At 39.9% G+C, this 15,346-nt stretch overlaps 2 protein-coding genes across 4 annotated transcripts; one reads left to right on the top strand and one right to left on the bottom strand.

Moving 5' to 3' along the window:
• Positions 1 to 1,750: 1,750 nt before the first annotated feature.
• Positions 1,751 to 7,412, top strand: LOC109182789 (formin-like protein 1). 3 transcript variants are annotated; one of them, XM_019332984.1, is made up of 5 exons: positions 1,751 to 4,407; positions 4,567 to 5,168; positions 5,273 to 5,472; positions 6,005 to 6,249; positions 6,332 to 7,412. In XM_019332984.1, the coding sequence occupies exons 1-5, from the start codon at positions 1,978 to 1,980 to the stop codon at positions 7,139 to 7,141; spliced, it is 4,287 nt and encodes a 1,428-aa protein (XP_019188529.1). In that variant the 5' UTR covers positions 1,751 to 1,977; the 3' UTR covers positions 7,142 to 7,412. The 3 variants fall into 3 exon arrangements, with proteins under 3 accessions (XP_019188529.1, XP_019188530.1, XP_019188527.1); XM_019332985.1 differs by having other exon boundaries at positions 1,751 to 4,556; positions 4,752 to 5,168; XM_019332982.1 differs by having other exon boundaries at positions 1,752 to 5,168.
• A 1,073-nt stretch (positions 7,413 to 8,485) lies between these two features.
• Positions 8,486 to 12,690, bottom strand: LOC109182790 (acyl-coenzyme A thioesterase 9, mitochondrial). The gene is made up of 5 exons (XM_019332986.1): positions 12,201 to 12,690; positions 10,756 to 10,933; positions 9,589 to 10,055; positions 9,333 to 9,461; positions 8,486 to 8,941 (listed from the first exon to the last, which is right to left on the bottom strand). Exons 1-5 carry the CDS (start codon positions 12,576 to 12,578, stop codon positions 8,786 to 8,788), a joined length of 1,308 nt encoding a protein of 435 aa, XP_019188531.1. The 5' UTR covers positions 12,579 to 12,690; the 3' UTR covers positions 8,486 to 8,785.
• Positions 12,691 to 15,346: the final 2,656 nt, after the last annotated feature.

Here is a 15,346-nt window from a genome sequence, read left to right as displayed (position 1 = left end):
TAGCAACTTATTGATTTGAACAAAAAGGTTATAAATAATCTAGATTAATTTATCTCATTATAGTTGTTTGTCAGTTAGGAGCATAACGTGAGTTTCACCTAAAGTGTCCATTTGCATAGCAACTACGTATTTTTTCGTAAATAAAAGATCTAGTTGTGTGGGCTTACTTGAATCGCATTGTACATGTTAAATTTGATCTAGTATCGTGACGAGATTTAATTAGACCATCTTGTAGTATATTATAGACACTCGACCTTGTGGGCACCAGGCACTAGCTGAGCCATCATGATTTATCCATCCACTATCTTGTTGGGTCGAGATGATAAAATTTTGCCGATTGTGGGCAAATAAAATTTTGTTATGTTTTGCTAAGCACCTTGTGCTCAAATAGCACATACGTGGCTCTCATTACGAGAAGGTGGATCGAATCCTTGGTGGTGGGGTATTGACTCTTTAGTCTACTACATATAGAAAGTATAAAATAGATACTACCTTGTAATAGAACAAAAATATGTTATGCTTCCATGTATAACTCAAGGTGTGTTTGGTTTAAACATTGGAATTAGAATGATAATGAGAATCAAATACTTGGTAATGACAATGCATGTATGTATGTGTGTGTGCGTGCATATATATATATATATATATATATATATATATATATATATATATATATATATATATATATATATATATATATACACACACTGTTGCAAAAATTGGTCTAGGCGCTAGGCGCCCCTAGACCGTGGCGATTTCCCCCCTAGGCGCTCGCCTAGGCGTCCGCCTAGCGCCTAACTCGGCCGACTTGACCGCCTAGACAGCCGCCTAGCGTTTAATTTAGCCGAGTTAACTCGTCCATTTCGGTCGAGTTAAACCGATCATCTCGGCCTTGTTATATATATATATATATATATATATATATATATATATATATATATATATATATATATATATATATATATACATACATACATACATACATACATACATACATACATACCTGTAGACTAATTTGATACTTTGAATTTTTAGATGATTGAAGTATTTGAGTATTTCATATTTGAGTATTTTTAATTTTTAATATTATTTTGATGTTATGACTAATGAATTATCATTATTTCATTTATTTCGATATGTTATTTGATTGAATGTTGAAAACAGCCTCATTAAAATTGTCAAACTACAAGGCTACTATTGTTTTTTTGGCGCCCGCCTAGCGATGCTTAGATTTCGCCTAGGCGCTAGGCGCTACCCGGACGACCGACTAGCGCCTACTGCAACCATATATATATATATATATATATATATATATATATATATATATATAAAATCTAATAGTACGATAATGAAAATAGACAAATAAACATGATAATAAGTATTAAAACTCATAATCAAATAATTTGTGAATCCAAATAAAGTTAATAGTTATGCTCTTCCTTTTTTTTTTTGAAAGGAGTTATGCTTTGTTAATAACTGGGAAAGGACAGGTGAAAATCCCCTTCCTTTGTAATTTAAAAAAAAAAAAAAATACTGGGAAAAGGACAGGTGAAAATTCAAAGCTGGAGGGTGCAATCCTTAATTAAATATAGTCATATTAAAAAGATTATGAATGATCAAAATAACAATTTTCTAACTTTTTGTTTTTTGTTTTTTAACCAGAAAAAGGCCAAAATCTAGTGGAGGCCTAGCTGGAGACGCTCCATAATTATACACTAATCTTGGGGTGTTGCTGTGATAAGCCACTGTTACAATATACTGGAATTCTGTACTTCCTTCTCTGAGCTTCCTTTTTCACACACTCTCTCTCTCTCTTGCAGAAGGAAGTAGCAGATCTCTACTTCCATTCTTTCTCTCTCTTGGAATGTGAATCTGATTTCCGGTTTGCCGCCCCACAGGCATTCATATTCAGCTAGCTTTTTTCTGGGGTTTTTTTTTTTTAATACTCTGAGCCACCACCGGCACGGCGGCGCCACCATGCCCACCACCGCCTCTTTCTTTCTTCTTCTTCTCTTCGTCTTGTTCTTTGCCACCGTTTCCTCTGATAATCGTCGCATTCTGCATCAGCCTTTGGTCCCATTAGATTCTATTCCTCCTTCTCCTTCGCCTCCGGGCCCCACCACTCCGGATTACCCGTTTTCCGCTTCCACTCCTAACAACTCTCCGTTCTTTCCGGAGTACTCTTCACCTCCTTCTCCGCCTTCTCCGCCGTCTCCGGCGTCTCCGTCGTCATTCGCTTCCTTTCCGGCCAACATCTCTTCCCTTAGCGTCCCGCAGACCACGAAACCGAAGCCAGCCTCTTCGAAACTCGTCGCCACCGCCGTCGCCTGCGTCGTCGCCGCCGTGATTGTCGTCTCCATTGCAGTTGCCTTGCATATTCGGAGGGTGAGGAGTCGTTGTTCTTCCAGTGAGGACAAGACCGAGAGATCCGATGCCAGTACTCGATTCAATTACGGCGGTAATGCGGGCGGCGGTGGTGGTGTTCCAGCTATCCCGAAGCTTCGGAGGCCATCTCAACCCAGCTCCGAGTTTCTGTACTTGGGAACTATGGTGAATTCTCGTGGAGGCATTGAACCGCACAATCAGCAAAACTCTCCCAGCACCACCGCCACCACCACTAGTGCCGCAAATTCGAGAAAAATGGAGTCGCCGGAGCTGCAACCCCTGCCGCCGCTTCGCGGGCGGAACTTGAGACAAAATTATGAGAATGCTGAGCCCGGTTCTGGTAGGGACGAAGACGATGAAGAGGAATTTTACTCTCCCGGAGGATCGTTGGGCGGTAGAGAGAGCTCAATCGGAACTGGATCCTTTTCCGTTTCCAGGAGGGCTTTCGCCGCCATAGAGGCTGAGAATTCCGGTGGCTCCAACTACTCATCTTCATCTTCCTCTTCCTCATCTTCGAGTTCGGGTTCGGGCTCACCCAGGAGGTCTGTATCTTTGAGCACTTCGCCGCCGGGGAGTTCGAGCCCAAAAAGCTCGAGGCCCAAGTCGCCTGAATTGGCTGCCGTTGATACTACCGCCTTTTTACCTCCTCTTCAACCCCCGCTCTCTGTGGGACAATCGGCGAGTGTGAGAAAATCTCAGTCACCGTCTCCTGCCTGTTCATCTTCTCCAGAGAGAGGTTCAAGAAAAAGTATAGACTCTTCTCCAAGATCTTCTCACGTCTGGGATCAGAATATAGATTCTCCAGTTAGAATCAACAGTCTAAGTCTAAATTCTCCTGCGAGAATCAGCAGCCCAGTAGTGGATTCTCCGGTGAGAATCAGCAGTTCAGCAGTGGAGTCTACGATGAGAAATGATAGCCCTGTTATGGAATCTCCGCCAAGAATCAACAGCCCTGTTATGGAGTCTCCTCCGGTGAGAATAAGCAGTTCAGGATTGAGGTCTCCAGCAAGAAGTTGCAGCCCAGTGGTAGAGTTTCCAGCAAGAATCAGCAGTCCTGAGATTGATTATCCAGCAAGAATAAGCATTTCAGCAGTGGAGTCTCAGGTGAGAATAAGCAGCCCAATAATGGAGTCTTCAGAGAGAGCCAGTAGCCCTGTAATGGAATCTCCGCCAAGAAGAATGAACAGCCCAATAATGGAGTATCCGGAGAGAGCTGGTAACTCTCTTATGGAATCTCCACCAAGAATAATCAACAGCTCAATAATGGAGTCTCCGGAGAGAGCTGGTAACTCTCTTATGGAATCTCCACCAAGAATAATCAACAGCTCAATAATGGAGTCTCCGGAGAGAGCCAGTAGCCCTGTAATGGAATCTCTGCCGAGAAGAATGAACAGCCCAATAATGGAGTCTCCGGAGAGAGCTGGTAGCTCTCTTATGGAATCTCCACCAAGAATAATCAACAGCTCAATAATGGAGTCTCCGGAGAGAGCTAGTAGCCCTCTTATCGATTCTCCGCCAAGAAGAATGAGCAGCCCAATAATGGAGTCTCCGGAGAGAGCCAGTAGCCCTCTTATGGAATCTCCGCCAAGAAGAATCAACAGTCCAATAATGGAGTCTCTGGAGAGTGCCTGTAGCCCTCTTATGGAATCTCCTCCAAGAAGAATGAGCAGCCCAATAATGGAGTCTCCGGAGAGCCCCAGTAGCCCTCTTATGGAATCTCCTCCAAGAAGAATGAGCAGCCCAATAATGGAGTCTCCGGAGAGAGCCAGTAGCCCTGTTATGGAATCTCCACCTAGAAAAATGAACAGCCCAATGCTGGGCTCTCCGGAGAGAGCCAGTAGCCCTCTTGTGGAATCTCTGCCAAGAAGAATCAACAGCCCAATAATGGAGTCTCTGGAGAGCCCCAGTAGCCCTTTTATGGAATCTCCACCAAGAATCAACAGCCCTGGTGAGGAGTCTCCTGTGAGAATCAGTGATCAAGGCATGGAGTCTCCTCTGAGAATCAGCAGCCCTGTTATTGGCTCACCTGCAAGAATAAGCAGTCTAGAAGTGGAGTCCCCGACGAGGATAAGCAGCAGTGTTATTGATTCTCTTCCAATAATCAACAGTCCAGTAGTAGAGTTTCCAGCAAGAATCAGTAGCCCTATAGTGGAATCTCCACCGAGAATCAACAACCCTAGTATGGAGTCTCCTGTGAGAATCAGCAGCCCTGGTATGCAGTCTCCTGCAAGAACCAGTAGCCCTGTTATGGAACCTCTGGTGACTATCAGCTATCCTGTAAAGGATAATGTCCTAATTTTGGCTTCACCTAGTATTGAGTGTTCCATGGACAACCCCAGTTCTAGTATGGAGTCGCCCGTGTTAACCAGCCCTCTACATCAAAATCTCCCAACTTTGGTTCCACCACAGCCTCCAGTACCACACATTAGTATTCCATCTAGGCCACCTCCTCCTCCTCCACCACCTCCCCCAAGTAAACACTGGGAGAGTCCAAGAACTCCCAACACTCGACCTCAAAAACTAGTATCTGAACCTCCTGTCTTGGTGAATCCTTTAAGGCCCATTGCAATTGAGAGTCCAACATTGATATCTCCAATTCAGTTGCCTTCTCATTTAGAGCCTGCCGAGATGAATTCAGATATTGCTGAAAGTTGTTCAAGTGAGAATGTTGAGAAAAATGAAGAGACGCCGAAACCAAAACTGAAGCCATTGCACTGGGATAAAGTGAGAGCAAGTTCTGATCGTGAAATGGTGTGGGATCAATTGAAGTCGAGCTCATTTAAGTATGAAACTTGAAACTCTTGCAGTCTTGCTACTAATTTTTCTAGTACTTTGTGGATTTTTTTTGGTGAAAAAAATATGTTATATTGAGTTTGATCATTTGCAGATTGAATGAAGAGATGATTGAGACATTATTTGTTGTAAATACTCCAAATATGAATCCAAAAGAATCAGTCCAGCGCCCAACTCTTCCCACACTGAGCCAAGATAATAGAGTGCTTGATCCCAAGAAATCACAGAACATTGCAATTTCGCTTAGGGCCCTAAATGTCACCACTGAGGAAGTTTGTGATGCTCTTTTAGAAGGTATGTAACTTCGGTTCCTGTATTTCAAATGGTAGCCAATAGGTACTGATTATGAGGGCCAACTTTGGCAGCAGGAGATTTAGAAATGCCTCAAATTCTCAGTTGTCAACTTGTGCAATAATTTATTCTCTTCCAGTTAGCATCATAAGTAAATGAAGAATGCACTTGAACCGTAATAAGCGTTTATGATAACATCCTTTTTTTATTTCAGCACTAGTTTACCTCTCTCCCAAGTTTTCAGATGAAATACAGTGCTTGATGTTTAGTTCTAGATGATGTGATGCTGACCTCTCTTTTTTACCAAGGGCAAGTATATTGGAAGAAAATAGGCACTTAGGCAGAAACCTCCAATCACTGTGCTGCTCTTTGATGCATAGTACAGCATTGATGAAATTTGCTACATTTCATGCCCAAAGATATTTGCCTTTGTCCTCACATGTCTGGAAAACCTATTCCAGATGAGTTTTTGAGTGTGTATAAAGTTGATCTAACTTTGGGACTCATTCATGGACAATTTATGAAATTTATTTAGGAAATGCTGATACCCTTGGTACTGAGCTTCTTGAGAGTTTGATGAAGATGGCTCCAACCAAAGAAGAAGAGCGCAAGCTTAAAGAGTATACAGATAATTCACCATTCAAGCTTGGACCAGCAGAGAAATTTCTCAAGGCAGTGCTTGATGTACCTTTTGCATTCAAAAGAGTAGATGCAATGCTCTATATATCCAATTTTGAATCTGAGGTCGACTACCTCAAAAAGTCATTCGAAACACTCGAGGTACTTATTGGACTAGTTATCAGCTTCTTACTCTTGTAGATGTATCCTTGCTGGAATCTGATTCTTGCTTGCTAATTGTTAGGCTGCATGCGAAGAATTGAGAAGTAGCAGGATGTTCTTAAAGCTCCTGGAGGCTGTTCTGAAGACTGGAAACCGCATGAATGTTGGGACGAATCGAGGAGATGCACATGCATTCAAACTTGATACTCTCCTCAAGCTAGTCGATATCAAGGGTGCTGATGGAAGAACAACTCTCTTGCATTTTGTTGTTCAGGAGATAATAAGAAGTGAAGGTGCTCGTCTTTCTAGTGCAAACCAATACGAGACGTCAATTGTTGCTGATGATGCAAAGTGCCGGAAGCTTGGTCTGCAGGTTGTTTCCAGCCTCAGTTCAGAGCTAACAAATGTGAAGAAAGCTGCTGCCATGGATTCAGAAGTCCTCCATAGTGATGTCTTAAAGCTCTCTAAAGGGATCCTTAACATTAACGAAGGGATGGTATTGGATGAAAGCTACAGCCAAAAGTTTTCTGAATCAATGAACAGGTTCACAAAAATGGCGGAGGAAGAGATTATAAAACTCCAAGCCTTAGAAAGCGTAGCCATGTCTCTCGTTAAGGAGATAACTGAATACTTCCATGGGAATTCAGCCAAAGAAGAGGCTCACCCATTCAGAATTTTCATGGTGGTGAGGGACTTCCTAATGATTCTTGAGCGCGTGTGTAAAGAAGTTGGAATGATAAATGAGCGAACAATAGTCAGTTCTGCTCACAGGTTCCCAGTTCCTGTAAATCCCATGCAGTTCCCAGTTCCAGTAAACCCCATGCTGCAGCCAGTGGCCAGTCTATTCCCTGGGAGACACCAATCCAGTTCCTCCGGTGATGAGAGCTCTTAGCGGGTGAATCAGCCTATTTTTCCATCCAGGCAAAGACGAACATAAAAGCTAGGCTAACTAGGAGCTCATCTGAGATTATGGCTACCGATTTTATAGGTATGTGTAATCTTTTTTGTTTCTGTATCTGTATTTATAAGCATATAATGTAAAACATTTTGGTGTTTGTTAGAGATGTATACATAGCTGATTTTGGAGAACTTTTATGTCCTGTCAATATGTAAATTATTGCCATCTTTTTTATTTGTAGTGAAAATGGACAAATTTGGTACCACTGATTGAGACTTTAAAGTTGCAATAATAGGATTAATAGCTAGGTAAATGGTAACCATAGTGACCTGCCACTCAGTTTTCAGATGCTGAACTTCTAGGAAATTGTTGTACTCATTCTAATAAACTTTAAATAACAGTGCAAAGTTGATAGTGCCATTGATGTTACCATTTGGGAAGAAAACTTTATGACTTTTGTGCCATTGATGTTACCATTTGGGAAGAAAACTTTATGACTTTTGTCAAAATGATAATAATTTAAACTTAGTGGGCATGGAGGCTAAAGACCCAGTGAGGCATGTTGTTGGGCTTTGTGATCAAAGGTTGCAGCAGGTGCTGGGGGTTAGGTTGGCCGTTCGATTCGAGACGTAGTAGTTAAAGAATTGTATAGTGCAGCGTTGAAATCCATCAACACTCTAAGAATAACACTAATCTTAACAGGAGCATAATATTTTGAATTTTGAACTAAAGGAGTGAAAAGAAAAAAAAAAAAAATTATATCTAGTTAGGCAAGCTTGGCAATCTAATTGTGTTGTGCATGTGCATCTGCTTGTATGATAACTAAGTTTCAAGAAGAATATACATCACATGAGATGTTCAGAAAATGCAGAATTATGAGCTGAAGGTTCAAGGAATCGTTCAACACATGCATAGACAACAAATATAATATAGTTGACAATTGTCAGCCTTGGACCCTCAACTTATTATTTTTCATTTGTTTTGTCCTGTCAACATAATTCTCATACCCATTATTCACATTTCAGATCACAGAAACAGACACAAATCACCATACTAAAATCAATAGATTCTGCTTGTTAGGATCAAATGCTTACCACTTGTATCAAAACAACAATATTATTGATGAGATTGATACCATTTGTTAGGATCAAGTGCTTACTATTTACGCCAAAAGCTATAGCTAGTAGCAAAGGCGCAACTTTATTTTCTTATAGACCGCTACACATTTTCGAGACATTGGGTGCTAGACTTGGCCTTTATCCTTTACCGGCCTCTGCCCAATAATCCCTTAGCCGGGTGCTAGACATGGCTTTTACCACCTCCGCCCAACAAATATAAAACTATAAAAGCGATTTGGAAATAGAACTATAGAATGCTTGAAAGTATTTGCTTCACAAATCTTATGCCTAGAGAATAGTTAGAATGTCACTGCTCATTCCCCAGAATTTAAAAATGGCAGAATTGACAGAGAATCAGGTTGCAAAGAGAATACAGTAAAAGCAAATATCCTCTTTGATGTCCAGAGGTATTTACCAGCATCCTCCCTGGCTCCCTCTGGCTTATAAATAGATATATATATATTGTATGATCTATAACAAGTTGAATTGGTAATCCAACTTTCCTGATTTCATATAGATGTTACTTGTTCGCCTGCAACAAATCTGCATCCATGCGTTCAATGATGGTCCGTGCTTCCTCTTCTGTGGCTGGAACCACCTTCCGAATCATAAATTGATTATTTTGAGCCTTAGCCTCTGGGCGGACAGTGAATGTGAAGTAGAACTTATTGGAAACCTGCATTCAACACTCGCTTCTCTTAGGTGGCATGTTATGCACAAGGTTGCAGAAGGTGCTAGGCGCTAGTCGGGTAGCCGAGGGGCGCCTAGCGCGTAGGGCACCACCTAGGTGGCCGAGTAAAATAATAATAATAATAAGGTATAGCCACTCTAAACCCAAAAAAAAAAAAAAACACTCGCCCGAGTTATGCACCGACTAGGCCAAGTTGGGCGCCTAGTTGGCCAAGTCAGGCGCCTAGTCGGTCAGCTGAGTAAAAGGCGCCTAGGGGTGAAATCCCCTCAGTCTAGGGGCGCCTAAGCCGATTTTTACAACACTGGTTCTGCAAAAGTTTGTTCATTTTCGGTACAAGGGGATTTTTTTTATTTTATTTCTAGAACGTAGAGTGTACCTCACTGGATCTCAGTTCTGGCCTTGTGACATGAGCAACAACTTCGATATTAATCAGTGGCTGATCTGTGTGCTCGTATTCAGTGTACAAAACACATGATTTGAAACGCAAGAAGTCTCCAACATCTACCTGTAAGGCAGGAAAGGAAAGCTGATGTTTTTAACACAAACATGAATGGCATTAAATAGAAATACAAATGGCAAATTTATAGTAAATTAAATGAAGAGGAAAAGAACAAACTTTTTAGTGCACTCACAGGTCTTAGGAAATCAACATGGTCAACTTCCATAAAGGATGGCATCATGCCAGCAAAAGCATAGGCCGTTGAAAACGCTAATTCAAATGCCCTGTGCATCAGAAATCCTCCAAAGATCCGACCATGAATGTTTCTTTGCTGGGGCTGGCAAATCAAAGAATTCTCGAGTCTTGTATCTCTCAGAAGAATGCTGTTCCTGTCTGCCAATGCCGGCATGTGACAGAAAATTCGACCTTCGGCTAATAGTTCTTCAAGTCTGTTAACTCCCCCATTCTCAATCTCCCTCTTGTCACGCCCTCTCTTGCTTTTCCTCACTTTATTTCTTGCCTCTGCTGCTTCGTAGAGATGTTTTTCTTCTTCTGTCTCGGGAGACAAGCGATTCACGGGAGCGGCGTTCTTCGTCTTGTAGTCCCGTGCAACAAAAATGAAATTCGCTGTCAGTGCCGGTTCAGAAAGATCGGTGCTCCCTACAAGGATCAGTGCTTCATCGTTTAGTTCCATTTTCCAGTTTTCTAATTTTCATTCTCCAGTTTTCCAGTTTCCCATTTCTCCATTTCGAGAAGTCTGATTCTCACTTCTCCAAAAACAATGAAAAAGTGAAGAATGGAGATAGGTTAGGAAATTGGAGAAGTGTGTTTAATAAACAAGTTTTCCATTCCTCCAATTTCCTATTTTTCCAGAAAATCCTCCAATTTTCAACTTTGGTAAACAACCCAATATTTCTCAATGGTACTAAAAACTCACCACACAATCTCCTAGCATGTTACATGTTAAGATTCTAAAACATAAGTGTTATAAACTAAGATAGGACAAGGGTCACTCAATTGGGCTAAAGATCCTTATAAACCCCCTCTGGACGTAAGCTTAGGCCACCAATACCCATAACCGGGTGAACCAAAGTAGACCGAACAGGCTCTAATACCATGTTATAAACTAAGATTGGGCTATAATGCACCTGGACCAAACCACACTAAAAGATTGAATCCAACCAACTAACTAGTCTAACTCATGGCCTTATAAACTCATATGTTCTCTCTTATTTTATCAAAGTGGGACTCTTAATAATAAGTAACAAAAACTGTCTCAATAATTACCTCAAAAAGATATAAGCCTAGCAGCTTATAGCGGTAGAAAAATCTATAGATGAATTCGGTTCAGGAAAAGTACCATTGCTTGGCTGAATAACATCTAGTTGAATTTCGATAGAAGAACGGCCAACCCAGATAACAGCACCCACCATTTTCAGATCAATATCGACACTAATCGGCTTCTTAAGCACCATCTTATCAACAGAAGCGGTCACCAAATACAGGGGTCTGGTCGTGCTATCTTCATCCGAACAATGCTGATTCACAACAAAACATACAATAGATGATGAGTTCAAGCCCATGAAAGTGGGAACTTATCCAAGAATCCATGATTCCCCGTAAAGTAAAATTACGTCTTCTACTTCAATAGAGTAAGTATGAGCTCAGGCTAGGAAGTAAACTACAGACTAAGTACTTGAGGAATTATCTTCCACTTATAGCACCATCAAATACAGACATTTCCTTGGTCCCTAATAAAACCAGAGCCATCTGCAAGCAAGAGCATTAGGCCACACTGAAAACCGAGAGACAGAAGAAGAATGTTTATAGTCTTTTTGTGCTATAAATCAATTCTCTGACCTACACTTAAAAAAGTTGTGTTAGGATCAAGCGCTTACCACTACGTCAAAAGCTATAACTAGTAGCGTAAGCGCAACTTTATTTCCTTATAGACCATCAGGTCCTGACTCTAATATCACTTGTTAGGATTAAGCGCTTACCACTACACCAAAAGCTATAGCTGATAGCACAACTTTGTTTTCTTAAAAATCGCCTTCACATTTTCGAGAACAAGGTGTTGGACTTGGCCCCGTACCCGTGACTTACTTTGTTTTCTTAAAAATCGCCTTCACATTTTCGAGAACAAGGTGTTGGACTTGGCCCCGTACCCGTGACTTGACTCTGAGCACTTACATTACACCCAAAAGCTATAGCTGATAGCACAACTCTATTTCCTTATAGATCGTCATCACTTTTTTTTAGAGAGAAAGGGTATTGGACTTACTTGGCCCTTCACCGGCATCCACCCAACAATCCCCTATATATATATATATATATATATATATATATATATATATATATATATATATAGGATTGCGTTCACACGAGGACAGTAATATATAGAGGACTGTGCAGACAGATAATGGGTCACGACAAATTAGTATCATGCACACAATTTAATACACAATGGCACACAACACGACTACATTTGGCCACACACTGCATACAGACTAATGACACCCGACTACACTATATATATATATATATATATATATATATATATATATATATATATATATATATATATATATATATATATATATATATATATATATATATATATATATATATGCTTGATGCTAGTTCAGAATAGTAAAAACAAGGGCATAATTCTGAAGGTGAATTCCAAGAATCATGAAAAATCAAACAAACAAAATCCCAATGCAGACAAACTATGGAACTAACATGGAATTTTGGGAAAAAGAAAGAAGAATATTTATTTTCCGAGGGGAGGGGTGTTCTTACTTTGACTGAAATGGTTCCAGCAAGGGCATCAAGATCCTCAAGCAACTTCCCAATTCTAACCTCATTCCCAGGATCCCTATACTGCTCTCTCAAAATATAATCAGTGGAGAAGTTATAAAGAATGGTAGTTCTGCTCTGGGACGGCGTCTTGGTGAGCAATTCACTCTGAGGCGGTGCATCCAGCGGCGGATCAAGAAGCCTTTCAAAAATCTTAGACCTTGTTTCCCAGAGAGCATTGGTTACCGGAGAATGGTACATCCCTGGCCACAAACTCAGCTGCTTTCTGCTCGAATCATTTGCATCCGGTGAGCTCTCGAAGGGAGAACCCAAAGTGGATACGATTGGAATAACTTTTGAAGGAGAGGAATTGGGATCCATCAAATTACACGAATTCTTGGGTTTGTTTTGGTTTGTTTATGACAAAATATGGCCGGCCTTTCTTTAATGGGGTTGGAGCTTGGAAGCCTAGCAGTTGGGAAGATGGTAGCTGATGCACGTTTAATACAATTTTGGAAATAATTTTATTTTATGTCCATCGTGTATTTGGGAAGATGGTAGTACTGGAGAATTCCCCATACTTCATCAAAGTTAGAGAAAATCGTCAAATAAGTTCTTGAACTTAAACTAAAATGTTAATTAGTCCTTTTAATTTTTTAAATATGTAATTACACTCATCAACAATTCATTTTAATGCAATGAAGTCCAAAACTGATTAATGATATGCTATCACAGCCTTCACAGATCATTAGGGATCCGACGAAAATTTCAAACAAAAAAATTGACTGGTGAACGGTCGCCGATCACGGAGAAAGCGACCACAGTGGTCACCTTCTCGCCAGAGAAAGCGACGCATTGGTCGCTTTCTCCTTCTCCGTGACCGGTGATCGTTCACCGTCGTCCGTCACCGATCACTTTTTTGTCAGAAACTTCCGTCAAAGGGTGACCTAATTCTCTTCTCTCAAAAGGTTGAATCCCCAACCTCAAGAATTTCTCATACTCCACTCTAACTGTTGAGTTTCAAACTTTAGTTTCTTCTGTGATTTTCCTAAATACTTCATATTGAACCAATAAATTAAACTCGTACGTGCATAAGAATTCCTCATACTCCACCCCAATCGTGCATGTGTCACTGTTGAGTTTCAAACTTTAATTTTTTTTTTTCAATTTTTCAAAATACTTCATACTGAACCAATAAAATAAACATGTATGGACATTATAAATGTCAATTCTCAATAATTATGAACATATATTTATAAAATTATGAACATATAGTTTTATCACATGTTCACACCCGAGGTAATTTGGGGGCCTGGGTTTTGAGTCAAGCCTAATATAATTATTCAAAACAATTAAAAATGAGATACTTTCTATTGTTTTATGCGTCACATAATTTTAAGATGATTTTTTAAATAAACCATTTGTTATTAGAGTTGATTTTAAAATCGCTAAAGATTTTACAAAATGATGTTAAGAATTTTGTTACCAAACAAATATTTACTAAACAACAAATTTTATTAGTAATTTTGTATTGTGATATTATTCGTTATTTCTAGTAATGATTTTGACTGTCTATCCTCCCCTTCACATGTATTCCAATCGTTATGCTGTAGAACCGTACCCACCTTGTAAGGTTGGCACGATTCCAAACGACACCGTTTTCATGTGATTGAGTAACAGTACCGTTAGGGATACCGTTGTCCTCCATAATTTATGTACTGTAGATTCATAATTTTATACTGTAAATTCATAAAATCTATACTGTAGATTCATAATTCTAAATCATAGATTCATAATTTAAATACAGTAGATTCATAATTTCTATATAGTAAATTCATAATTTCTATACTGCATATTCATAATATCTGTACTGTAAATTCATTATTTATGTACTATAGATTCATAATTTCTAAACTATATAGTTATCAAATTATGAACATATAATTCTGTAATTTGTGAATACAGAGTTCAACAATTAGGAATATGAACATAACAAATTGAACATATATTTATAAAATTATGAACATATAGCTCTATCACATGTTTACAAACCTAATACTGTCGATTCATAATTTCTATACTATAGATTCATAATTTAAATACAGTAGATTCATAATTTCTAAACTGTGTGATTGCAAAGAGAGAAACGTCATTACGTCAAGTGAAAAACAATTTTTTTTTTAATTAGAACGGCGTCGTTTTCAACAAAAACAATACTATAGGTGGGCACAGTTCCATGTGGCCTTGTTTGGTTATTGACGGATCCGCTAAAATTTTGACGGATCCACCATTTTCAACGTTTTGACCATGTCAAAACGCTGAAAACTATGTTTGGTAAATGACGATTTGGAACAGCGAATTTGCTCCAACCCGCCAAAATCTGGAACGCTGCTATGTGCAGCGTTTCAGAATGGTGTTTTGGGCTTTTGCCCAAAACACCCTTAATTCTATATTTTTTTTTTAACTTTTTGTTTAATAATTTTAACAGAAGCCTCAGGCTTCTAAATAAAGAAGCCTGAGGCTTCTTTTTTCCTGCCCATTCGATGTCAGCCGGAATGAATAAGGGGCGTTGAACTCCCCTTTTAATGGGGAGCTCAACGCCTCCATCTCCTTCACATTTCGCACATCAATTTTAATTTTTTTTTTATAGTAATTTTATTTTTATTATTATTATTATTATTATTATTATTATTATTATTATTATTATTATTATTATTATTATTGGTAGGGAATATCCCGACCGACATAAGCTTTACCCCGACCGATTTGCCTTTGTTTTTCTCTCTTCGTTTTGCAGGTAACAGGTCGGGCTTCATGTGAAGAACCCGGTTGGGGTCCGACCGGGAGTTGCCCGAGCAGTAGTGTCGACCACCGAGCGGTAGCCCTTTGGCGAGAGAGCTGACAAAGGACACGTGGCAGCTCTTTACGACGACAGACAGGGCACCCGGGAGGATGACACGTGGTGGCTACGTGGAGAACATGCCGAACGACCGGATTCTTGTCCCCGGCACAGCGGCTATAAATACCCACAGTAGCTACAGTGTAGAGGACTTTTTGGACGATCGATAGGTTGTTACTAGAGAATCCCGACCGCAGTCAGTCGGCACTCAGGGCAACCAAGTAGATTGTACTTAGGGCCTCTACCGTGA

This window comes from Ipomoea nil, unplaced genomic scaffold, assembly GCF_001879475.1.
Source record: "Ipomoea nil cultivar Tokyo-kokei standard unplaced genomic scaffold, Asagao_1.1 scaffold1074, whole genome shotgun sequence".
In the NCBI taxonomy this organism is placed as follows: domain Eukaryota; kingdom Viridiplantae; phylum Streptophyta; class Magnoliopsida; order Solanales; family Convolvulaceae; genus Ipomoea; species Ipomoea nil.
This window is presented reverse-complemented; position numbering and strand designations above follow the sequence as displayed.

What these genes read in the sequence shown, in the direction of transcription:
- LOC109182789 (XM_019332982.1), top strand. Translation starts at nt 1,978, where the DNA reads ATGCCCACCACCGCCTCTTTCTTTCTTCTTCTTCTCTTCGTCTTGTTC. An exon ending in TTGAAGTCGAGCTCATTTAA is followed by an intron (nt 5,169 to 5,272) that starts GTATGAAACTTG and finishes GATCATTTGCAG; the next exon opens with ATTGAATGAAGAGATGATTG. An exon ending in TTGTGATGCTCTTTTAGAAG is followed by an intron (nt 5,473 to 6,004) that starts GTATGTAACTTC and finishes AAATTTATTTAG; the next exon opens with GAAATGCTGATACCCTTGGT.
- LOC109182790 (XM_019332986.1), bottom strand. Translation starts at nt 12,578, where the DNA reads ATGGATCCCAATTCCTCTCCTTCAAAAGTTATTCCAATCGTATCCACT. An exon ending in ATGTTGATTTCCTAAGACCT is followed by an intron (nt 9,462 to 9,588) that starts GTGAGTGCACTA and finishes CCTGCCTTACAG; the next exon opens with GTAGATGTTGGAGACTTCTT. An exon ending in CAGAACTGAGATCCAGTGAG is followed by an intron (nt 8,942 to 9,332) that starts GTACACTCTACG and finishes TGTTGAATGCAG; the next exon opens with GTTTCCAATAAGTTCTACTT.